General features: G+C 37.3%; 1 protein-coding gene across 11 annotated transcripts in view; it reads left to right on the top strand.

Annotated features, from left to right (window-relative positions):
- The first annotated feature begins 7,725 nt into the window (after window positions 1-7,725).
- The window catches only part of LOC109053991 (complement component receptor 1-like protein), a 37,482-nt gene continuing 18,728 nt past the window's right edge, over window positions 7,726-26,479 (top strand). For 6 of the 11 annotated variants that reach the window (XM_042751457.1, XM_042751458.1, XM_042751456.1 and 3 more), the window contains exons 1-8: window positions 8,332-8,457; window positions 8,899-8,941; window positions 12,377-12,501; window positions 12,865-12,961; window positions 13,067-13,143; window positions 13,276-13,458; window positions 13,605-13,778; window positions 15,114-15,210. In XM_042751457.1, coding sequence (XP_042607391.1) covers window positions 8,385-8,457; window positions 8,899-8,941; window positions 12,377-12,501; window positions 12,865-12,961; window positions 13,067-13,143; window positions 13,276-13,458; window positions 13,605-13,778; window positions 15,114-15,210 — 869 coding nt within the window. In that variant the 5' untranslated portion in view covers window positions 8,332-8,384. Of the gene's footprint in view, window positions 7,863-8,331; window positions 8,458-8,898; window positions 8,942-12,376; window positions 12,502-12,864; window positions 12,962-13,066; window positions 13,144-13,275; window positions 13,459-13,604; window positions 13,779-15,113; window positions 15,211-15,302; window positions 15,380-15,511; window positions 15,695-15,830; window positions 15,990-26,479 lie in introns of those variants that run through there. The other 5 variants (XM_042751459.1, XM_042751450.1, XM_042751452.1 and 2 more) reach the window with 5 other exon arrangements.

Raw genomic sequence — 26,479 nt, 5'->3', positions numbered from 1 at the left:
CATACATTTAGAAAATAAATATGATGACTTTTCATTTCATGCCGACATTGAATGTGATTGAATTAAATAATATATTTGTAATCAACTTTGTTTATATAGTGTTTAAAAAAATGTAACTTTTTTTCTATAGTAAGTGTGCAGTTTCAGTGTGATAAAACAAAGATTCAAGCTACAATTGGAAGCACATTGACTATTACCTGCACCTACAAAACAACCCAGTACCGATTTAACAAGAAGTACTGGTGTGCTGGAGACTCCAGATCCTCATGTGAAGTTCTGATGGACACAGATGGATTCACACATGCTGAATACAGAACACGGGCTCAAATCATTGATAGAGTTTCTAGAGGCTTGATTGTTTATATAAGAGATTTAAAGTTGGATGACAGTGGAATATACTGGATTGCGATTGACAAAATTTATTCTGATATAATGACAAGGATACAAGTCACAGTAACAAAAGGTAAGACTTTATTTTCATCATGTGCAGTGTGATTAAGCCTATCTAAAAGATAATTTGGCCAGTGAACCTGTAATTGTTCACATTTTAGTCTTGAAAATTGTCTTTTACAGTAAGAAATATAAATTTCATTTCAGAGGCGGTAATAAAACCAAACGTTTGGCCTCTCAGTTCCCCAGAGATGACATGCTGGGGACAACCATCCGTGTTTCGCTGTCGGAGTGAGAGAGGAACGGATGTGCAGTACACTTGGTACAGAGTTGGACACCCAAACAACATTGTCCTGCACCAATCCACTGATCTCTATCTCCATTGTTCAAACATCACTGAAGACAGTCAGCTTTTCTGCTTGGCCTTTAATGATGTCAGCAGCCAGAGTAGTGAATTTGTTTCTCTGCAACTACTTCAGCCTGCAGACAAGGACTGTGTTTATCTCATCTCATCAAACAGTGAGTTTAACCTGTACAATGATTAAGTATTTTTTTACATTGCATTCTGGAATTCTGGATACTGACTAGTCAATCGTGCAGTGCAGTGGTCAATCATTCAACGTGTCAAAGTTGAGCATGTAGGACTTGATAGTACAATTCCTTCGAATAATCAGTACTTTGTTAACATCTTGTGTGGGAAGTAGGGGTATTCACTTCATTGGGGTCATCAGGTGGGTACCGTCCTTTCTTGACGTTTCGTTGATAGGCCATGGTCACCTCCAAAGGGCTCGACAGCAACACCTGGCATCCCAGATGTGCTCCCCTCTGCTTTTACAGTCATTTTGCAGTCCATTTCCTTTTTAGCCACAGCCAGCTGCTGCTTCGCTCAGCAGCCTCTGACAGCGACCTAACAGCTCTTCGTAAGCCCTGTCCTCTGACACCCTACACCAACAACAAACTGTAGGCTGCCAGCCCTGTTGTACTGCTTCGACTGATAGGTCTGAATACTTCAGCCTTTTACATTAATTACATTACAATTACATTAACAACCAATTGTAGCCTCCCATGCCACAGTTAGTTCCACAACGAACAAGGATTTTTGTGAGGTTGACCAAAGTATTAGATCTGGCCTGAGGTTAGTTGTAATTATTTCACGTGGAAAGCTAAGCTTCTGGTCCAGATCAGCCTGCATTTTCCAATCCCGGGCAGTATCCAGCAGTCATGTTTTCTCCTCTGGGCAGATGTTGTGTTGTACCATATGGGTCAGTTTGTCCCAAGTACAAAACCTTGTCTTCCCTGCTGCACCTATCTTACAATGTCTCCATGCCTGAGAGCAGATTTTGCTTGCTGTATGGCCTCAGTCGGGGTCAACTTGCTCCCAGTTACCACTCTGGGAGCAGCCGCTTGTATTATAGCATCTTGAGACTCTGTCAGGGTCATGTCCAGTCTCACATTGGTGCACTTTTACTATTCAGTGAGGCTAGAGACCAGGGGTGGAGCCAGGGGCAGGCCGGGGTGGCCGTGGCCACCACTGACGAAAGCTTGGCCACCCAACTTAAGACTGCAGTTTTTGTCCCTTTTTTTCTTGACAACAAATGCATTTATTAAGATGCGGAACCGGCGTATCTCTTTAAGACTATATCAAATGGGATAATTTTCAGACACGCACTTCAGCTTCACTTCAGCGTCAGGCACGAGTCAAACGAGCTACAGCAGCCAAATGGGCTTCAGTAGAACAAGTGTGAACTACGGTCTGATGAGATGTTGTTCAGACTATAAGTGAAGTGACGTGACACAGCCAAGTATGGTGACCCATACTCAGAATTCTCGCTCACCATTTAACCCATCCAAAGTGCACACACACAGCAGTGAACACACACCCGGAGCAGTGGGCAGCCATTATATGCTGCGGCGCCCGGGGAGCAGTTGGGGGTCAGTGCCTTGCTCAAGGGCACCTAAGTTGTGGTATTGCCGGCGTGAGACTCGAACCCACAACCTTAGGGTTAGGAGTCAAACTCACTAACCACTAGGCCATGACTTCACCTCTATGTCAGTAAATATGTGGCGCATGCTCTATATCACTTCATCATAAATAACCCGCACAAGAAACTATGAGCATACATACCTAGCTCTGTCGTCAGCTAATTTATAAAATTACCAAAAAGGTGATTAAAGCTGCAAACTGTGAATTTATACGCAGCACACAAGAACGTCTCTCAAATGCATGTACAAATAAAATATATTCTGCAGTTCGAGATCACAATATAAGACATAAGCTGATGTGTATTTTTTATTTGTAATTTAATGCACAAATAAATGTGAGCACAGTGCACTTATACTAGAAAATATGAGATAATGAAACCATTTAAATGCATAAAATAACTATAATATAACAATGTTATATTGTGACTTTTATGTCTACTGTTGACTTCCGGCCTTTTTCACAATCTGCTTGTCTCATCCATGAGTATGCAATATTGTAGAGAAAGCATTTGGGAGTTTTGAGAAGTTGAATGAGCAATAAAGCTGTAGTGAGCCCCTTTATTAAAATACGTGAGGAATAATAATAAAAAAAAAATAAATAATTGTCATATTCACTCAGTATTACTTGATCTAATTCACAAATATTTCAATTACAGTTAAGTAGAAATTAATTGTACTCAGTTGTGTTTTAGGCACTAAAACAGATCTGTACATTATAGGCAAACACATTTTTTTATATTGATATAATGAAGATTTCTGTGCCACCCCAGACTGGTTGCCGGCCCCTCCCTGGCCACCCCTATAAAAACATCCTAGCTCCGCCACTGCTAGAGACAGGCAGTTCCAGCGGACTTTTCCTATACAGGCCAATATTACTGAGAGATCTCGAGAGTCCAAGCCACTTCTTGATATAAGAACTGACTGCTTCTTTATTTTGGTAATGGGAACCTTGTAAAGTGTTAGAGGCCACATTAGACGAGGGAGCAATCCGAACTACAGGCACCACAGTTTCATCTAACCAGGAAGCAAGGTATTATTTATACTGTCAAGGCCTTTAATGGTTACTTCCCTCAGTTGGTCACTCTGATCTGAGTCCCTGAGGCTAGTATTGTACCATTCCCCTAAGCTAAATTTCAAAGAATTGCAGTCCATAGCTATAAAGAAAAGGTGAAGAGGAACAATAAGGTTGGAATGACTTTCACAACAATATTCACTTGACTTTAAAGAGCCAAAACATTGACAGTCAAACAGAATTCACTTGACTTTAAAGAGCTTTAACATAGAACAAAAAAAAAGAACAAAAAGTGTTGGAATATATATATATATATATATATATATATATATATATATATATATATATATATATATATATATATATATATATATATATATATATATATATATATATATATATATATATATATATATATATATATATATATATATATATATATATATATAAAATTTAAGAAATTTAACGTTTTCCCCCATTTTTACAGCATGAAATGACATGGCAGGCCTAATTGGAGGTCATCATGGGCCAGCTTTGGTCACTGAAATGGAGCATTTTGCATTGGTCTGGATACTGATATAGTTATTGTTATAGTTATCTTTATAGTTACTGTTCTTTGTGTAAACAGGCCCTTAATTTAGAATTAAGAAATATTTGTCTATGGCAAAGCTGCATTTCAAACCCATAGACTGTAAAAAAGATGGACTCCACTTCCTTTCACTGTAGAAAAATGAAGCCATAATGGCTGCTGTCATCTTACACTGATGACGTCATTTGGGGCCAGAGTCTGCGCAGTAGTGAATGTGAGGTAGAGCTGTGATAGCACACAATCATGATGCCACCACATTTTTATAGCACACAAGCACACAATCATGATGCCACCACATTTTTATAGCATAAAATAACTAACTAAAAGCTGACTTACTTGAAACAAGATACACTTATAATAAGTAATTTGATTATTTAGTTTGTCTTGCATCCCATAATGACAGAAACCATGTTTGTGAAAAAATTTATGAAGTGTAATTAGAATTTTTTAGTTTGTCCCATTTATTTACATGGAGAGGGCAGACTTTATGACCTATACTGCAGCCAGCCACCAAGGGGCGATCAAAATGTTTTTGCTTCAGTTTTCAGGAAGTGAACTCAAAATGAAAATTCTTTCATTAATTGCTCACCCTCATGCTGTTCCAAACCTGTAAAACTTTTGTTAATCTTCGTGGCTTTAAAACATGATTTCAGCACGACAAACATGATAATAAAAACCAGCCCACAGACAGCAAGGATTTTTAAAAGTGTAAATAGCAGTAGACCAATAGGTAACATTACTGTATTACACTACTGATGTTTAACACATCGATCTAATATACACATTCAATTTCTTTCCTAGCTGTTCAACTTCACAGACCAAATGTTTTTGTAACTTATGTGTGTTTTTAACATGAACTTTGTGGGAAAAAAAAAGCTTAGTTCGCTTCAGGTGTGTGCGCTCAGTTTTTTTGTTAGAGTATCTGTATCTCTACAATGGCTTTAAAACATGATTTCAGCACGACAAACATGATAATAAAAACCAGACGGATGTTTTTTTGTTAGAGTATCTGTATCTCTACAGTCTTTGATCTGAGGTACGAGCTGTAAAGGCACATGCCTATTCTGGAAAAGGGAATGGGGAGCAGCAGCTCATGTGCATTTAAAGAGACATTCTGCTTCTACTCAAAATAGGCATGTTCAAAATGATATAATAAATGAGCTGTTTAATCACCTGAGACTATTACATCTTGTAAAAAGGGCCATAATAAGTCCCCTTTAAATGCTAGAATGAGACGTTCCAGTAAGTGCACATGGATACATCACAAATGTTCCCACCCTCACCATCACGGCATGAAAATACTAAATAAAACTTGGTTTTGGAAAAATACTTTGTATTACAAATCTTTATATTATTTGGCTTTCTATTTATCCAATACAATGAATCACAGCCATCTACAGTCTCCCAGTGGCTTACATCATTGGCAGTTTAGCATTTAGTAAGTAATTTATACCAAAACAAAAGATAACATTTATGCTTTCATGTCTGAAAAAAAATATTTTTGTCTTACATTTTCATAATAAATTCAGACAAGCTCAGTACTGACTCATTTTTCATTCGTTTATTTTCATGTAATGGAATGTGTACTACGGATTGTGGATGATTAAAGGTCGCGAAGGATACATCTTTTGATTTAATTAAGGATTGCATTGCAGTTAGAATGACCTCAGAGAACTTAAGTATTAATAGCACTGTGATATTGTAATGATTGTTGTGTTGCTAGCCTAGGCCAGTTGTTTTGTACACCACAATGGTGTAATAATTGTATAACTTCTGTGTACATTAGTTTTACTTGACATGTGTGAACAAGATGTAACACTTAATTTATATAGTACTAATATATATTGTAATGTTTACATGGTTCTAAGATATCTGAAGACAGGCCTCTTTTTCTTGATCAGCTTTCTCTAGCTATGACTGTATAAGAAGCACAACATCACTCTCAACATCCATTCAAACGACAGAGGAATTCCTGAGCTCTGCGGCAGTTTCTCATCTCACATGGAGTCAGAATAAAACAATGTAAGCTGATCAGACATGAACAGAAAGCTATTGTTCAGCATGGTAAAAATGAATCAATTCAAAACAAGATAGCAACAACAACTTTCTTGAAAACATACATAATAAAAATAATTGATTTCTAATGAGTTATTTACATAATTCTGAAGATTAGTTCACCCAAAATCATTTCATTCCAAACCTGTATGACTGACTTTCTTCTGTAGAACATAAATATAGTATACATTTTTAATAATACTCTTTTCGATGCAATTGTGAGTAGGAACTCACAGTAGTTCAATACAATTGTTCGCAGACTGAAAACTTATGTTTTGTTCTGTAGGTCATGGTCTGGTTTACCACTATGGTATGAGTGTCTTCGTTGGATTCTCTCCTCAGTTATGATCACCATCTTATGTGTAGTGCACACATGCTCAAAATATACATCAAGAAGGCTTAGGGCTCAAGGCAAACACCCCAAAGACATCTGATTGAGAAACATGGTTGCAGCTTCATTACAAGTGTTTCTTTATTTATGATGTGCATGTACACACTTTGCATTCTTTTTAATTCACATTGACATAAAAATTATATTCCTTGTTCTTATTATCCACAAGGTATACAGTTAATTCAGCTCCAAACTACATGATTCATTCAAATTTCGTTTTGTAGACATTTTAGCTTTAGGTGTGTCTTTTTTCTGAAAATGTAAAAAAAAAAAAAATGTATATGGACAGGCAGTCCTCGCATTACTCACATTACAAGCACATATCAACATTAATGCAATTAACATTTTCAAGCATTGCTGGAGTCAGCTTGTATCCTGTTTTGCCCATCGACACAATTCAGTGGGAATGAAACCATGCAAGAGTGAAACTGAAAGTGACCCCTGTTAACTTGTCTGCCCTTCCTGAAAGGAAATTATAGCACACAATGAGCTATTGTTCATGTTGTTTTGTGACCTTGTTGCATGGACAGTGATCAAGGAAAAAATAAAAAGACTGTAAATTAAATCAATAAAGACAGATTTTCCCTATACTTTGAAAGTTTTATATATAAATTGAAAAAAAAGGCAACCAAACACACTACATTTTTAAAATTAACTCTATTTTTGAAAAATGTGAAATATATTTTTGGAATTCCCAAACTTTGTCAGCTGAACCCCTTTGATCTAAAATATTCATGAAGTACCCACTGAGATTTAAATTTATATATCAATAATTTTAAACATTCACGTTCATGGTTTTCTGATGTCACATGACATACAGGGAAATAAAATAATTTTTTTTTATATATATATAATTTATTTATTTTATTTGTAAATTTGTAAATAAAAAAAATTGTATTTAAAGAGTAATAGGCAGTCAAAGCCACCTAAGGATTTTTAAGCATTTAGCATTGCAAAGATCTACAATCTGTCGTCTTTATTTTTCAATATATGGCCTTGAAATTTTATGGGCTACTCACTGTTTACTTCTTAACACTAGAGTTGCAGTGAGCTGCACATACGTCAAGACACAAATCTCAAATTTCACAATGATGATCAACATCATCATTTACATTAACATATGAACTCTGAACCATTATAGCAAAATAACAGTAATGACAACAGCAGCAAAACAAAAAAAGCATTGATTATTTTTAAATAATAGTAGCCAAATATATTTTTTTCAAGGTGCAATACGTGCTGATTAAACAAAATAATTAATTTACTACTACTACTAAAAAATAATAGCCCTGTTCAAGATACATTCCCATATTCAGTTTTTTGCAAGTTGTTGGATCAGGTTACCAGGATTTATACTTGTGCACACCCATCCTGTTTTCCCCAGTCTTCATCTTTTCATGAGTATTGTTGCGGACACAAATTCTTAAGGACTTGGCTTCAGTGTGAGTAAAGTTACATGTTTTTTTTTTTACTTTTAATCTGCTTTTTTAAACACTGTTAATCTTAGCATTAAATTTTAGAGATTGTGTAGTTCTGCTAAGAACACCTCTGGGTAAACAATTAAGGAAGTTGCTCTTAAGTATGAAATATTTACTGCATAAAAACAAATTTTAATAAAGTTCTATTCATTCTTGTTGGGTATTTAATTAAAAAGATTTACCTTTAATTCAAAAAGAACACTTTGAAGAGATAAGCCTACTATGTGCCCTTTTAAAGTTTGTAGTTTCCTTTGAAGGTTTAAAGAAAAGAGAAATATGACCAAACTCGAGTTCATTTAAATGAAATGGCTTCAGTGTTCTTCTAATCTGTTTTATTTTGCATGAAATGTGGGCGTCAACAACATGTGACTCATCCTGAATGCAAGAATATCCCATATAATTTGCTGTTCCATTGCTCTTTTTTAAATTCCAGAAAACAAAATATTTTGAAATTATATTGGGCTAGTTCACCAATGTTCAGAGACTATGGCATTTATGTTGCTGAATCTCTGTGCTCCTGCCCTCTTCCTGTGTCTTCTGAAAGCTGGGAGTATCAGAGGTGAGTTTGATACTCATTAGTCATTCAGATAGCTATAATGAATGACATTTATAATATGGTACAGTCTATTATACCATGAAATACACATCTGAAATTGTCTGTCTGTAATTTGAAGGAACAAAAAAGGTTAAATAATTGTAGTATTATTTACCCTTACCCTAAATAATTGTATGACAAATTTTGTAAGAAAATGTTTAAAACCCGAAAGGATTTGAGTTAAACACTTGACATGCAGCAAAAGACTTAAAAAAGACTTAAGACACAAAAAATCAGGTATTTAACAACAGACAAAGGACTAAGGCAAACACAGCATGTATACATACGTAACAAATACTGTACTTTTTGTCATTGATCTGAATGGCAAAAAGTTGCCCAATGATTGGGTTATTGGAATACTAGTCTACATTGGATTAAAAGCATGTGATTTGTTCTTCTCCTCAGCCCAATGCACACAGCCAGATGCGGATTTACCTATTAGGCAAAGGTAGGCGACCACCTTGGGCCCCCAAAAGCCAAGGGCCCCCTAAATGCTTTTCATAGAGGAGATGCGTATTAAGTGTGGACACACAAACATTGCCGCGACAACTGTCTGTGTGTCTGCATCCTGCTTATGTATCCTTGTAGCAAGTTAAATATAATGCATTTGAAGTAGGGCTGCACGATTATGACAAAAATCATAATTTTCGATTATTCCTTTGTGTCAGAACTATGGACTTATCTGTGTTTTTTCCCCTGTGACCCAGTTTCTGTCTCTTCTTGGTTGTTGATTAGTTCCCAGGTGTGTCTCCTTAGTTCCCAGGTATGTCTACTTAGTTCCCTCATTATCCTGCCTTTAATAGCCCATGTCCTTTTTGTTCAGTTTGGTTGGGTCTACAAGTCAGTACGTGTGTCTTCCTCCTGTTTCCTTTGTTGGATTTACCCATGTGTTGGATTAATAAAAAATATTTCGCTTATCCTTGGCTCCGTGTTCCTTCCGACACGGTAATGTGACAGAAGACCTGACCCAAACAGTGTAAATTGCGTGTCTACCCTCCGTTTGTTTTCCGGTTTTCCTCAGTCCTTTTTCTTTCCGTTGTGTTTATGGATCCCCTCCTTTACCCCGAATTCTTCCTTCTCCTGCTGGAGCAGGAAGGACGATCTCTTGAGGACCATACCAGACAGTTCCTGTTATTAGCTCATATCACCAGCTACCCGGACGACGTGTTCTGCGCTTTCTATGATGCGAGCCTGAACGCTAAGTGCAGAGCGTTGTCATCCGAAGATGGTCCTCGGGAGGAATTTGCCGCCTTTGTGGAGCAGACTCTGGCGAGAAACAGGTTGCCTCTTACCATCTGCCCCATGGAGGATCTCGCCGGATCCACTCCCGACCCAGAGCCCAGCCCACCATCTCCCCACGGTACGGAGCATAAGCCCGAGCCCACCGATGAAGGATAGCCATTTCCCGCTGCGATCTACGCGCCAGAGCAAGGCCAAGTGACTTAGCAGGAGATTGCCCCGGAAGTTGAGCCCAAACCGTCAGACCAGGTGTGAGAGCAGGCGACAGTGCCCACCACGAGGGAGCAAGCCGTAGATGGTGTGAGCCCCCTGCAACACGACTTAGGGTGAGCGGAATATGGAATGCCAAAATGAGGAGGAGGATCTTATTGATTGGGAATTGGAACTGGAGGTTGAACTGCCCCCTCTCCTCTCTCTGTCGTCTCTGCTGGTCCTGTCCAGCCCTCCTTCGTCCTTGGTTTCCTCATCCAGCCCTGAGGGGGCTTCCAATCCTCCAGTGCCCATTCCTAGAATATGTCCTCCAGTGCCTGCTCCTAGAATGTGTCCTCCAGTGCCCACTCCTAGAATGTGCCCTCCAGTGCCCACTCCTAGAATGTGCCCTCCAGCGGCTGCTCCTCCAAAACGGCCACCCTCCCACCCAGTCCTGCCTCCTCCACCGCTGTCGTCTGGCAGCCCCTGTGCTCACACTCAGCCCACCATCTATGTGGTGCGAGCCCCGCGGGACTGCCATCCTCAAGCGTCACCATGGTCAGAGTCTCCCTCACCTCCGCCTGTGAGGCCCGGACTCTGCCTCGGCCCGTAGTCCCAGCAGCTCCACCTCAGCTCCTAGCTCCCTCGCCTCCACCGTCAACCATCGATCCATCAGCTCCACCGGGCTCCCTCGTCCCTCTGGCTCCACCTTGGTCAGGCGTCGACCTGCCTCCACCAACACTCTGGCTCCACTGCCGATCTCTGGATCTCCGCCTCCGCCTCGGTCGCCAGAGCCCTCGGCTCCACCCCGGATCCTCGGCATCCCCCTGGCTCGTTGGCTCTCCGTCTCAGCCTTGGGCTCCTCCTCCACCTGCTCCGCCGCTATTGGTCGGCCCCATGGAGTCGGCGGCCATTCCTCCTCCATGACTCCTCCCACCGTTGGCTCCACCTTGGGCCGCTGTTATGGTTGTGGCCTGGGTCCTGCTGGGCTCCTCCTGCTCCAAGCTCCTCCCTCCGTCGTCTCCTCCCTGGCTTCTCCCTCCATGGTCTCTGTCTGCCGGCCCCATCCCGCGGGTCCGTCCTCCACCGGAGCCTCCTCCCAAGTTCCCACTCACGCCTCCTCCTGTTGTTGCCTATGGTGCGAGGACGCACCTTCCGGGAGGGGTGTGCAATGTTAGAACTATGGACTTATCTGTGTTTTTTCCCCTGTGACCCAGTTTCTGTCTCTTCTTGGTTGTTGATTAGTTCCCAGGTGTGTCTCCTTAGTTCCCTCATTATCCTGCCTTTAATAGCCCATGTCCTTTCTGTTCAGTTTGGTTGGGTCTACAAGTCAGTACGTGTGTCTTCCTCCTGTTTCCTTTGTTGGATTTACCCATGTGTTGGATTTATAAAGACTATTTTGCTTATCCTTGGCTCCGTGTTCCTTCTGGCACAGTAGTGACACTTTGAAATTGTAATTGCGATTATTAATTACGATTAAATGAATGTGTACACCTTTGTTTGAAGCAACTGCATGCCATATTTTTATGTGAAAATAAGCTGTAAAAGTTTTATTGCTTTTCTACAGTATAAAAAAACAAAAAACTACAATTAATACAATAGAATTATACTTTAAATAAAAAGGTAAAAAATACGTATGGTATTATAATGTTATACTAAAATTAAAACAATGGAAAAACCCTTAAGATAACGTAGAAAGAAAAAAAGTCTTAAGCATGCAGAATAACATAAGTGGACTTTGAACGATTAATTGCTGCTTTGAAGGATTATGGGACATCCGTGATTGTAATCGTGATTAGAAATTTGATTAATTGTGCAGCCCTAATTTGAAGCTGTAATTAAACATTGAGTAACAATGCATATTGTATGTTTATTGTTTTAAATACTGCTTGCTTATTTGTTTATGAGAAGAACCCAAGTAAAGGACGCATAGTTACTTTCCACACACACACACACACACACACACACACAGACATATTCGAATATAATATATATATTTCATATATATATTTGAATGGTGCGTAAATGTATAATTTCCTTTTCATATATATATATATATATATATATATATATATATATATATATATATATATATAAGTTAGGTAAAATAAAGATAAAATAAATATATATTTCATATATATATTTGAATTTGTAGTTAGGTAAAATAAAGGTATTTTAAAGTTTAGTTGTAATACTGTTATAATCTGATTAAATGTGAATACTTTCACATACATGAAAATTGTAGAAACATTGGACACATCTATGGGGTACTGTTGTACAGCTGCAAGCATCACAACAGAGAAAAGAACCTCAAGGTTGATCCAGGTTAATGTATGCACATGTATAGGGCCCCATTCCTATATTTTGCCTGGGCCCCCCAAATCACTAAACCCACCCTGGTCATACAGTCTTCTTTTGCATCAAGAAATGTTGTGTTAACATCTTCGACTCTTAGTTTCCCAGATGGATCCACTGTAACATTTGAGTGCGTGATTGGACACAGGCCAGTTGACTTAGAAGCATCTAGATCAATTACCTGTCAGGGAAACCAGTGGACAAGTCTGGAACTCAGTTGCTCAAGTATGTACTGTCATTAAATATGTTAGGTACCCTACATTTGTAAATTCCTCTAAAATGCCTTTCAACATTATAATTTTTTGATATATGTTTTTTAAAACATCTAATGTGAGTAGTTGAAAAGCATCAACAAGCCGTAAAACCTAAATGACTTTGAGGGTTAGTTGACTTCACTTTCACTTTCACTAAATTACTTTAAGGTTTAATTGACACTGGGAAGCATCACAGAATTACTCATTGTTTCCTCTTTGAATTAATCTCTACCTTAAATAATACTGAAACTATAAATGCTGTTTTCATTATTTCTATCAGCATGTGAAGGTCACCAATTCTAAAGCAGTCAATAATATCTTTAATAAATTACAGGAAAATCCTGTGGAAATCTTGCAAATTTCTTTCATGGGAGATATGAAGTAACTGGAAATTTATTTGGTGACACAGCTAAACCAGTTTGTGACAAAGGGTAAGTCACTTTCTTTGTGCTGGATTAAGAGCGTTTTAAACCATGTGGAATTTAGGTTGTGAGCTGTGTTTGAGTATTTGGTAAGAGGAGAATCATTGCTTTTAGATACATGTTAGTGGGTAAGGAAACAACAAGAACATGCAGAGATCAGGGATGGGATGGCCGAGATCCTCTCTGTGAACGTATGTCAGTTCTTACATTTGAATGAAATATGATATTGAAGAGCACAAAACCATTGTCAATTTGTATTAAAATATTTTTTTGTTCATTCTGGAAATAAATACCTATTCACCTGGATATGTTTTTCTCTTTAGCGGTGAAATGTTCAGCACCTCCAGCTATAGAAAATGGACAACTTGAAGAGGAGTCTTTGGAGAGTTATGATTATTTAAATGCAGTCTCCTATAGATGTAACAGAGGACTTAATCTTATAGGACAGTCAACACTTCATTGTTCTGAGGATGGAACCTTTAAACCAGATCCACCGAAATGTGTTGGTAAGTTATGGTTCAAATGCCAGTCAAGAGATGAAGAAAAAAATCACTTGTGAGTTTCTTCCTGTAAATGAATATTTTTTTTTTTTATGCTCAGTATACTGTTCTTTTACATAAACATTTTTTATTTTCTTTTCTTTTTTTCCCAGATGGGTGTCCAGTGCCTACAATTCCAAATGGAAAAAGAATTGGTGGAAAATCACCCCCCTACAAACTGGGTAACTTTGTAGAATACAAATGTGAAGATGGCTATACAATGAAAGGAGAAGCTTTTATTGTGTGTAGAGCAAATGGATGGGACCCTGAACCACCAACGTGCATTGGTAAGACTTCTTTATTAATGCATGACTGCCTTCTGTTTGAAAGAATTGACAATATTAAAGTAACAGTTCACCCAAAATGAAATTTGCCATAAAACATGAACTGGGTGAAGGATAAAGTGAACTTTATAGTTACTTACACCATGTGTATCTGATATGAATAAAACACATCACCAAATTAAATTTGAATGGATTGTTATTGTTGCTTCTATAGACATATGTGTGTATTTTACAAACTCTAAATGTATTGTTTTACTAATACTTATGTGTATTTAAATCTCTGAAACCTAAAACATGCATTATGCAGTTAAGGACACAGCCTAGTTGTGATAATATGACAAGCGCAGTGCATGTCTCTCTCTGGCTTAGTGCCAGCCAACACACAAAACCACAGTTTGAATTTAGTAGTTATGTGATGTCATCGAACATTCTAAATCCCATATGTGGGCCCATACTCCCACTGGCACGGAAATAAAAATCCCACATGTGGGACCGTACCGCTCAAAGGGTTAATAGTAGAGTTAACATGTAATCTCAAATCCGTTCTGAGCAAACACGCTTAGGTTCATGAATTTATATTGTATATTTATCGTTACATTTTTAACTTTTATAGACCTCAATAAGACATAACACATCTAGACAGGATTAAATAAAACCCTATTTATTTGATCAACAAAAGTGCAAAAAAAAAAAAAAAAGATTTTCAATGTTTTCACTGACCAAATAAATGGTAATCTGGAAAAATAAGCAAATTGGGACAGAGGCATGTTTAACACTGTGTCACATCAACTTTCCTTTTAATTACAATGTTTAACTGTTTGTAAATCTAGGATACTAATTGTTAAAGTTTTGCAAGCAAATTTTTTGGGGATGAAACTCTCTAACCATGTGGCCTAGTGGTTAGAGAGTTTGACTCCTAACTCTAAGGTTGTGGGTTCGAGTCTCTGGCCGGCAGTACCACGACTGAGGTGCCCTTGAGCAAGGCACTGAACCCCCAACTGCTCCCTGGGCGCTGCAGCATAAATGGGTGCCCACTATTCCGGGTGTGTGTTGATGGTGTGTGTGTGTGTGTGCACTTTGGATGGGTTAAATGCAGAGCACGAATTCTGAGTATGGGTCACCATACTTGGCTGTATGTCACTTCACTTTCACTTTCAGTAAATGGCTTTAAGGTTTAACTGACACCGGGAAGCATCACAGCATTAATCATTGTTTCCTCTTGGAATTAATCTCTACCTTAAATAATACTGAAACCATAAATGCTGTTTTCATTATTTACATCAGCATGTGAAGATCACCAATTCTAAAGCAGTCAATAATATCTTTAATAAATTACAGGAAAATCCTGTGGAAATCTTGCAGATTTCTTTCATGGGAGATATGAAGTAACTGGAAATTTATTTGGTGACACAGCTAAACCAGTTTGTGACAAAGGGTAAGTGAAAGTCACTTTCTTTGTGCTGGATTAAGAATTTAGGTTGTGAGCTGTGTTTGAGTATTTGGTAAGAGGAGAATCATTGCTTTCAGATACATGTTAGCGGGTAACAAAACAACAAGAACATGCAGAGATCAGGGATGGGGTGGCAGAGATCCTGTCTGTGAACGTATGTCAGTTCTTACATTTGAATGAAATATGATATTGAAGAGCACAAAACCATTACCAATTTGTATTCAAATATTTTTTTGTTCATTCTGGAAATAAATACCTATTCACCTGGATATGTTTTTCTCTTTAGCTGTGAAATGTTCAGCACCTCCAGCTATAGAAAATGGACAACTTGAAGATGAGGCTTTGGAGAGTTATGATTATTTAGAAGCAGTCTCCTATAGATGTAACAGAGGACTTAATCTTATAGGACAATCAACACTTCATTGTTCTGAGGATGGAACCTTTAAACCAGATCCACCGAAATGTGTTGGTAAGTTATGGTTCAAATGCCAGTCAAGAGATGAAGAAAAAATCACTTGTGAGTTTCTTCCTGTTAATGAATAATTTTTTTATGCTCAGTATACTGTTCTTTTACATAAACATTTTTTATTTTCTTTTTATCCCAGATGGGTGTCCAGCGCCTACAATTCCAAATGCAAAAAGAATTGGTGGAAGATCACCCCCCTACAAACTGGGTAACTTTGTAGAATACAAATGTGAAGATGGCTATACAATGAAAGGAGAAGCTTATATTGTGTGTAGAGCAAATGGATGAAAACCTGAAACACCAACGTTAAAATACACACTGTAAAAAAAAATCTGTGACATTTACGGTAAAATACCGGCAGCTGTGGTTGCCAGAATTTCACCGTTAAAAATATGGTAGCAACATTTTAGGCTTTACAGACTTAACTTAAATTCACAATAAAAAAAACGTATTTCATTAACTGATGTAATGTTAATAAACCAGCATATTGAAGTACTAATATCTGTTTTGAACCATTGTAATCCTGATAACCACCAAAAGCAGGGGGTGATGAGAAAGTCACATGATGAATCAAAGCTCATCACAAACAGCTCTTCCACGAGTTGAAAAGGGATATACTAATATATATATATTAGTTTCATTCACACAAACACTAAACACCATCATGGTAAAACAGATGATACTCAAATAATGCAATAAAACATTAATTTAACAACATTAGATGTAAGAAAACAGTTATAATGTACACAAGTGATAAGAAAAAAAAAACTAAGAAGAAACAGTTATTTATATATATATATATATATATATATATATATATATATATATATTTGAAGTGTTATTTAGGGAATTCTGGGAGTGTCAATTAACAGTTTTTCACTGTAATTTGTACAACGACTTTTTCTTTTTCACTTCCAAAACTGTAATTTTAACAGTGTTTTACTGTAAAATTACATTAAATGTAATTACAGTTATTCATTGTATATAGTATGGAAACTTACTGATAACCAATTAACATGTATTTACTGAAGCATTTTTACACTCTTTTACTGTTAAAATCACAATCATTCTTTTATTAATGCATGACTGCCTTCTGTTTGAAAGAATTGACAATATTAAAGTAACAGTTCACCCAAAATGAAATTTGCTATGAAACATGAACTGGGTGAAGAATAAAGTGAACTTTATAGTTACTTACACCATGTGTATCTGATATGAATAAAACACATCAGCAAATTAAATTTGAATGGATTGTTATTGTTGCTTCCATAGATGTGTGTATTTTACAAACTCTAAATGTATTGTTTTACTAATACTTATTTGTATTTAAATCTCTGAAACCTAAAATATGCATTATGCAGTTAAGGACACAGCCTAGTTGTGATAATATCAGTTGTGACAGAGACATGTTTAACACTGTGTCACATCAACTTTCCTTTTAATTACAATGTTTAACTGTTTGTAAATTGAGGATACTGATTGTTAAAGTTTTGCAAGCAATTTTTTTCCCAATCTCGTTTTATGCAAGACTTCAGCTGCTCATCAGTCTGTGGTCATCATTGCCTGATTGTCCTTTTCATGATGGGCCACACATGTTCAGTATAAGAGACAGATCTGGACTGATCTAGCACATTCACTCTGTGCCTATGTTGTAGCACATGCAGAATGAGATGTGCAGGGCCGTCGCTAGTGGGGTGAAAGGTGGTGACGATTATAGGGGCCCACGGCTGATGGGGGGCCCCGGCGATCTCAACCGTCAGCCTAAAAAGACGATTAGGACAGGTGACAGGCCACTTCTGCGTGTCGTCACAAAATAAAAGCTTATAATTTTCACGTTTTTAAGCCTTATACCACTTGCCAATTTAAATATTCAAAAGAGTTTAAAGCATTCAAACACAAGACACGTAAAAGCTCAACTGATAGCTGGTTACTCGCGCGCTGTGTTCACAAAAATCATTCAGACACTTTGACCTGACCATGTTTTGCTTACGTGTTTTTTCCTGAATTAATAATAATGCAACATGTTTACACCACAGGCTGAACAAAATTAAGCATTGCTTGGTAATTTGTCAACAAAGTATTGATAGTTGTGTAAGTATTGTCATACTAACAGTTGTCTGAAGTTGTGGTTGATTGTAATTCATTACATATCTTTCTATCAAAGTTATCTGAGATTATCAAGATGAATTTGTTCTGATAGTTTAACTCTGAGTTCTTGTCATATTTTATTAACATTTTCTAAACTATAGCAAATAAACTGTGATAATGTGAGAAACGTTGAAGTTGTCTGAATAAATTTTGGTTTGTACATTTAATTTTTACAGTGAAGACTTTGCAGTGCTATTTTACATTTAATTATTCAGTTTCTGTACCTGGATATCTACAAATAATACTGAAATAGCACAAATAAATAAATAGAACGAACATACAAATTAATCAATTTCAAACAGGGCCCACTGGTAAAACCTGCACCGGGGCCCCACAAAACCCAGCTACGGCCCTGTATAACACAGATACCTGACCTCTACGTTTCAAACAGTTAAGTGTAATATTTTCCAAAGAAGAGAGAGGAGGCTCAACTAAACTTTGGCCTTGTCTTGTCTTAAAGCTACGTAATTGCAGATACTTGAAAAAATGCTTTTGTGTAATTCCAAACCTTGTCCTAGTTTCTTCAAAGGACATAAAGTTTCCTTCATTATAGAGGTCAGACACCTTACTAATACCTTGAATTGATCAGATTTTAAAACCTGGATCGGCTTTATCAGGACAGAAATTTTCATTACCACAAACTGGTGAAAAGCGCGACTTAGTTGTTGTAAGTCACCTAGATGAGCAAGAGCCTCAAACCAAACTGTTATAGTATTTCTGGTATATGGATTTTTAGTACCTTTAATTAATTTCTTAGCATCAGCTGAATACAAATATAAATTCAAAGGAATTGGAATAGAGTGAGCCTCTATAGATACCGAGGTTGGAGGATAATCTTTCTCAAAATAAAACATTGCAGCTCTAAACTGAGCTGCCCAGTAGTACCATTCTAAGTTTGGTAGGTTTAACCCCCCTCTATTATAAGGCAAGTACAGCAAGGAGAGCGCTCGTTGTTCCAAATGAAGTTTTAGGACAATTAGGACGAAAAAAGAGGAATTGGAGGGAGGGGGATGGATTGGAAGAGATATAACAATTTGGGTAAAATTTACATTTTTAATATATTAACACAGCCAATTAATGAAATGGGGAGTTTTGTCCATCTGTTCAGCGGACCAGTTATAGTATCTGATATGGGCTTATAATTTTCTGATACAATTTCATTTACAGTTGGTGTAGTTTTAATCCCAAGGTAAGTACAACCTTCTCGTGAAATTGTAAAGGGTGACTTAACTGGGGGGAGAAGCCTTTCTGGCTTAGGGAGGAACAGCAACACAGATTTACAATTATTGATTTTATATCCTGAGAATTCTCCAAACATTTCAATCAAATTTAGTAATGCTGGGATAGACTGTTTTAGATTGGAAGAGAATATAATTATATCATCTGCGTACAATGAAATGCAGTGTTCTGAGGAGCCAATTGTAATACCTGAAATATGTGTATGATTGCGAATTGCCATATCCAATGGTTCGATCGCTAAGGTGAAAACCAAGGGAGTGAGCGGCCAGCCCTGGCATGTTCCCCTCTAAAGCCTGAAAGGGGCAGATATTATTCCATTTGTTGATATCTCAGCTGAAGGGTTAGCATTCAGGATCTGGACCCATTTCATAAACTTATCCCTAAATCCCATTCTTTCCATAGTTTTGAACAGGAACTGTCACTCAATCCTGTCAAAAGCTTTTTCAGCGTTTAATGAGAGTAGTGCATTATCGCAAATATTAGATTTCTCATGTACAGTCGAGGCCAAAATTATTGGCCCCCTTGGTAAATATAATCAAAAAAGGCCTTGAAAATTAATCTGCATTGTTAATCCTTTTGGTCTTTTATTTAAACATATAAGGAACTCCCGCACACTATCTTAACTTGCAAAATAAATTTTTAATCACACAACGGGAGTGATCCTGATGAAGGTCGTGTGACCGAAACGTTGTGTGTTTAAAAATGTATTTTGCAAGTTAAGATAGTGTGCGGGAGTTCCTTATATGTTTATACGACCCACCAGGTCTTATTTTTTCTACGCACCTATTACTTACAGGTGTGCGATGGAGTTCGTTCACTAATGGTCTTTTATTTAAAAAAAATCAAAAAAATGTATCCTTTCATTGGATAATAAGAATTTAAAACGGAGGGGAAATATCATTATGAAATGAATGTTTTTCTCAAATACTCGTTGGTCACAATTATTGGCCCCCCTATAAATTCTTATGAGTAAAATATCTCTGAAGTATATTCCCATTCATATTCACAATTTTGAGCACTCCAGCATGATTATAAACATGAAATCATCCAGCTCTGGCTTTCTGTTTCACAGAAATATAAAGAGGAGGTAAAACAAAGCCCAAATTCCCTTAATCATCCATCACAATGAGAAAAACCAAAGAATATATTTCTGATGTGCAGCAAAAAGATTGGTGAAGTGGCTTTAAGAAAAGAGCTAGAGCAGTGAAAATTCCCATTTCCACCATCAGGGCAATAATTAAGAATTTCCAACAAACAAGAAAATGTTACAAAACTGCCTGGAAGAGGACGTGCGTCTATACCGTCCTAATGTGCGGTGAGAAGGAGAGTTTGAGTAGCTAAAGACTCTCCAACGGTCACAGCTGGAGAATTGCAGAAAATAGCTGAGTCTCTGGTTCAGAAAACCTTTAAAAAAAAATTGTCAAACAGAACCTACATCAACACATGTTGTTTGGGAGGGTTACAAGAAAAATTCTCCTAGCTCATCCAAAAACAAACTAAAGCATATTCAGTTATCAGCCATGACTGGAACTTAAAATGGGAATGGCTTCTATGATCAGATGAAACTAAAAAATTAGCTTTGTAGCAGCAAACACTCAAGATGGGTTTGGTGAACACAGAGGAAAAAAGTACCCCATGTGTACAATGAAATATACTGCTGTATTTTTGATTTTTGTGGGCCTATATTTCTGCTGGAGGTCCTGGACGTCTTGTTTAGACACATGGCATCATGGATTCTATCAAATACCAACAGATAAAAAAATCAATAAGTGACTGACTTTGTTAGAAATCTTATAATGGGCCATGTTTGGATCTTCCAACCATACAATAACCCAAACACAAACCTCAAAAACAACACAGAAATGGGTCACTGAGCTCAAAACCAAGCTTCTGCTATAGCCATTCCAGTCCTCTGACCCGAACCCTATGGAAAATGAGAGGAGTGAACTGAAGAGGAGAAGCACCAACATGGAGCTGGGAATCTAAAGGGTCTGGAGTGATTCTGGATGAGGAATGGTCTCTGATCTCTTGTCAGGTGTTCTCTAACCTCATCAGGCATTATAAGAGAAAATTTAGACCTGTTAAACTGGCAAATAGAGGTTTCAAAAAGTATTGAATAAAAGGGTGCTGTTAATTGTGGCCAATGTGTATTAGAGAAAAACATTTATTTCATAATGATATTTCCCCCCATCTTAAATTCTTATTATCCAATGAAAGGATACATTTGTGTGATTTTTTTTAAATAAAAGACCAAAAGAATTAACAATGCAGATGAATTTTCACAGCCTTTTTTGATCATATTTACCAAGGGGGCCAATATTTTTGGCCTCGACTGTAATATATTTAATACTCTATGAATATTACGCAAACCTTGCCTCCCCCAAACAAAGCCATTTTGATCCATGTGAACAAGCTTGGGCAAATGTATTTCTAATCTCTTTGCTAGCACTTTGCAAAGAAACTTTAAATCATTATTCAGGAGAAAAATTGGTCTATATGAACCACAATCAGTTGGCGTCTTGCCAGATTTTAAGAGCAGAGTGATCACCGCAGTATTCAGAGAGGGAGGCAAAAACCCAATATTCTGGGATTCCTGGTACATATTCAAAAGGGGGCAAATTAATTTATGATGGACAATTTTATATAACTCTATTAGTATGCCATCAGGCCCTGGGGTCTTCCCTCCTTTCATGCTGATAATGGCCTCAAACAGCTCCTTAGACTTTAGGTCATCTTCAAGGTATATCATGAAACCCAAATCTGTGGACTTAAAGTCCAAAGCATCCAGGTAAGCTTTTTTTTTTTTTTAATCTCTGTGACACTCATTTAGACCTCTTACATTCCATAATATCAGATAGGGGAACCATTATTATATATACAGTGTATTCCCATCCCATCCTACAGTAAGTATATAGACCAGGGGTTCTCAAAGTCTATATTCAAAGGTCCAAATCTGAATTTTCATCAATGACAAAGGTCCGGAACTATTGGTAATTACAAAACTTGTTTTTAATAAACATGTATAACAAATCAACATTAATTTTATGAAAAAATAAGGTACCTTTTGCATTCAAAATACATGAATAACAAGTGCAAAAGTGGCAAAACAATTCATTTAAGTGTCTGAATTTTTCTTAACAAAACACCACAAAAGTAACATGGCGCAAAATACAGAGCAGTCTAATGTGAGAAATGGCACTGTCTGTCTCCCATCAGCTGCCGAAACCGTGGCACAAAAGGTGTGTTTTTTTTTTTTTTTTTTTCACAATAATAGTCTATATCAGCACTTCTCAAAGTCCGGACCCGGAGAGAATTCAATCCGGACCCACCTCCATTTCGTATTTAAACAGCAGTAATTGTGTGTAAGGGATTAAAAGTCTGGATTTCCTACTTTGATAAACACGTCAAAATCCTTTGTTTAGTGTTTTATGTCTTTTTGGAGATGGTCCGAAATTAAAGCGAAGGCAAGATATTAAAGTTTTCCTCCGTGATTCAGCTGCAATGACATCCAATGAGTGTATACTTTTGACGTAATTGGGCGCGAGTCGCGTGACGCGACACTTCACTGCAGTAAGCGTTTGAATGGGTGTGGAGGATGTCATTGTCCAGAAAAATAAAAGTTGACGAAGAAAATAGAGTTTTCAAAGATGATTGGACAGAGAGGTATGCATTCATTTTGCCCCAATCCAGCACGAAGCCATTCTGTTTGATTTGTAACGAGACAGTTGGAGCTGTGAAGAGTGGAAATGTCAAACGGCATTATGAAACAAAACACGGTCATTTTGAACGGCAATATCCACAAAATACAGAGGTACGGACAGCAAAACTACGACAGCTAAAGTCTTCATATGAATCAACAAATAAGTTGCTTGTGAGAGCTGTGACAGCAAGAGGGAGCTACAGAAGCATCTTTCCGTGTGGCCTGGGTACTAGGGAAAAACAAGAAGCCATTCACTGATGCAGAGATAATTAAAGGGTTAGTTCACCGAAAAATGAAAATTATGTAATTAATGACTCACCCTCATGTCGTTCCAAACCCATAAGACTTCCGTTCATCTTCGGAACACAGTTTAAGATATTTTAGATTTAGACCGAGAGCTTTCTGACCCTCCATTGAAAATGTATGTACGGTATACTGTCCACATCCAGAAAGGTAATAAAAAACATCAAAGTAGTCCATGTGACATCAGAGGGTCAGTTAGAATTTGTTGAAGCATCGAAAATACATTTTAGTCCAAAAATGACAAAAATTATGACTTTATTCAGCATTGTCTTCTCTTCCGGGTCTGTTGTGAGCGCGTTCACAACACTGCAGTGACCGCTGACGTACGACGCTGCTGACGTGTTATTTTTGTTATTGGGCGCACCAGAAAACACGTCAGCAACGTCATACATCAGCAGCATCGTGAAAACGCTCACAACAAACCTGGAAGAGAAGACAATGCTGGATAAAGTCATCATTTTTGTTATTTTTGGACCAAAATGTATTTTCGATGACTAATGAACATTTAGGCCAGTGTCTTCCTGGACAATGACATCCTCCACACCCATTCAAACGCTTACTGCAGTGAAGTGTCACGTCACGCGACTCGCGCCCAATTACGTCAAAAGTATACACTCATTGGATGTCATTGCAACTGAATCACGGAGGAAAACTTTAATATCTTGCCTTCGCTTTAATTTCGGACCATCTCCAAAAAGACCTAAAACACTAAACAAAGGATTTTGACGTGTTTATCAAAGTAGGAAATCCAGACTTTTAATCCCTTACACACAATTACTGCTGTTTTAAATACGAAATGGAGGCGGGTCGGGATTGAATTCTCTCCGGGTCCGGATCCGGACCGGAGTCCGGACTTTGAGAAGTGCTGATATAGACTATTATTGTGAAAAAAATAAAAACACAATAACAGATGGTAAAAGCAAAATACAGCCAAACAGAACAACTGACCAACAAACAGGTACTTCCCCAAATGAAACCCCATCACCCCTCCTTCCCTCCCCAGTTAAACACTTCCAAAGGACTTCTCGAAAGAGCCTGATTATGGAACTATGCCATTATCCTACTACTTTTCCACTTGATCTTATGGTTCGAATCTTATCTCTCAGATAGGTCCTTCAAGGTATCTTGGTGAATTGTCCATGTCACAACATCTAACTATTGGGGTGCTTCAGGGCTCAGTTCTTGGACCACTTTTTTGTCTATATGGCATCACTAGGTTCTGCCATTCAGAAACATGGCTTTTCATATAACTGCTATGCTGATGACACTCAACTCTACCTCTCATTCCATCTTGAAGATCCAATGCCAATGATGGTTGCTTAAATCTCAGCATGTCTAACAGACATTTCTTGTTGAATGAAGAATCATAACCTTCAACTCAACCTTGCAGAGACAGAACTGCTTGTGATTTCAGCCAACCCAAAATTTCATCACAATATCTCCATACAGCTAGCGCATCATCCATAAAACCTTTCAAGACAGCCAGAAATCTTGATGAGTTGTGATTGATGATGAGCTAAATTTCACAGACCATATTGCTAAAACTGCCCAGCCTTTCAGATTTGCCTTGTACAACATTAGGAAGATCAGGCCCTTATATCGGAACATGTTACTCAACCCCTTGTTCAAGCTCTTGTTCTGTTCAGGCTGGACTGTTGCAATGCTCTCTTAGCAGGTCTTCCAGTCAGTTCTATCAAACCTATGCAGCTTATCCAGATAGCAGCAAATAGAGTAGTCTTGAACAAGCTGAAAAAAGCGCATGTCATCTCTTCTCATCTCTCTGCACTGGCTTCCAGTTGTGGCTCTCATCAAGTTCAAAACAGTGGTGCTTGCCTACAGAACAACCAGGGGCTCTGCACCTTCTGAATCCCTCACAAGTTTCAAGAAACAAAATCTCGTCTGTGATCATCAAACAGAGAAAAAAAATCTATTTCTTTCACTTTTTCTATGCTCTTATTTTCCCTTAATACCTTTGTGTGTTAGCTTTTATTGTTTAAAACGATGATTGAAAACTTGTATAACAGGCATTGCCATCTTATGATGAATCACTTGTTTTCCTCAACTGTAAGTTACTTTGGAAATGTAACTGGCTCATATACTATTTATTTATTTATTTATTTCATTTTCAAATTATGTGAAACTTTGAATGTGATAAACATATATAATAGCATTATGTTGGATTACTGTTGGGATGTATTTTACCTTTTGTGCATTTAGCATCAAAAAGTGTAGAATTTGAGTTTGAAATTACATTAAGTTCTAATTATCGGAGTTAATCATGCATGTCTTAACCCACATGGCAAAAGTATATTTTATGCTATCTGAGAGCAGTTACCTGACATGAAATATCTCCCTCTTTAGAAGGGTCTGTGTTTGATGGGATATGCCTTGGAAAACAAAGGTAAGTTCGAAGCATTCTTGACTCTAACTCTATTCATACTGTACAATCCAAAAAATTTATCTGTAAATCAATTAAGATCAATCAAAAAAAAAAAACATTTTAACCAACTCCTGAAGTTAAAAAATACTCATAAATTAACATTAACCCAGAATTCTGCAATGTTACAATTTAAGACTGTAAGTTCATGACAAATTAGTTCATTTAAATGCATATAAGCATTTTACTAAGGACTGTAGCATTAAATCATTTAATTTTACTAATTATTAAAATAATTTTACTGTTACCTTAATTGTTAGCTTTTGGACATATACTGAGTAAATATATAGTTTTATGAATGTTAGAGATGCTTATTTATGAGTGTCATTCAAGCGCACACCTGTGCCCTAACCTGGCTATACGTTTGACTATATAAATGAAATCACACAATACAAAATCAAAATATTATCATGTAAACAACACATTTTTTTTTTTTTTTTCTATGAGAAACAAATCAAAACTTATTCACTGATTATCTTGCCTACCATTCTTGAGTCAAATCCTGTTCAAACTTCTGAACATTAAACACTGAATAAACTGCTTTGTGTGGGTTTGTTTATCTTGAAGCTAATCTTGCTGTTTGCCTATGACATTAATGTGTAGTCATTAGGAAATGTTGCAATGGCTAGGAATCATTTACACCACTCCTAGGTCTGTGTCAGTGGTAACTGATTGTTGTGAAACATCCGTTTTTTTTTTTATGATTGGTTTACAGTACAAGTTGCATTGGATAAGTTGAGTCATACTCCACCAATGCCACAGATCTCCTGCTTTGGTGTTATCATTACTGCACCAAATTTGAACAGAATGAAGGCAAGATTTTCAATGAGTGGCCTGTACCTAATATTTTTTATGGCTTTAGAAGACTTTGAATATATTAAGAGACTACTTTATGGTGTTTTTTTTTTGTTTGTTTGTTTGTTTTGTTCTTTTGGAAGATTGAACATCTACTTGTTTTTTT

This window comes from Cyprinus carpio, chromosome B23 (assembly GCF_018340385.1).
Source record: "Cyprinus carpio isolate SPL01 chromosome B23, ASM1834038v1, whole genome shotgun sequence".
NCBI classification, from domain to species: Eukaryota; Metazoa; Chordata; class Actinopteri; order Cypriniformes; family Cyprinidae; genus Cyprinus; species Cyprinus carpio.
This window is presented reverse-complemented; position numbering and strand designations above follow the sequence as displayed.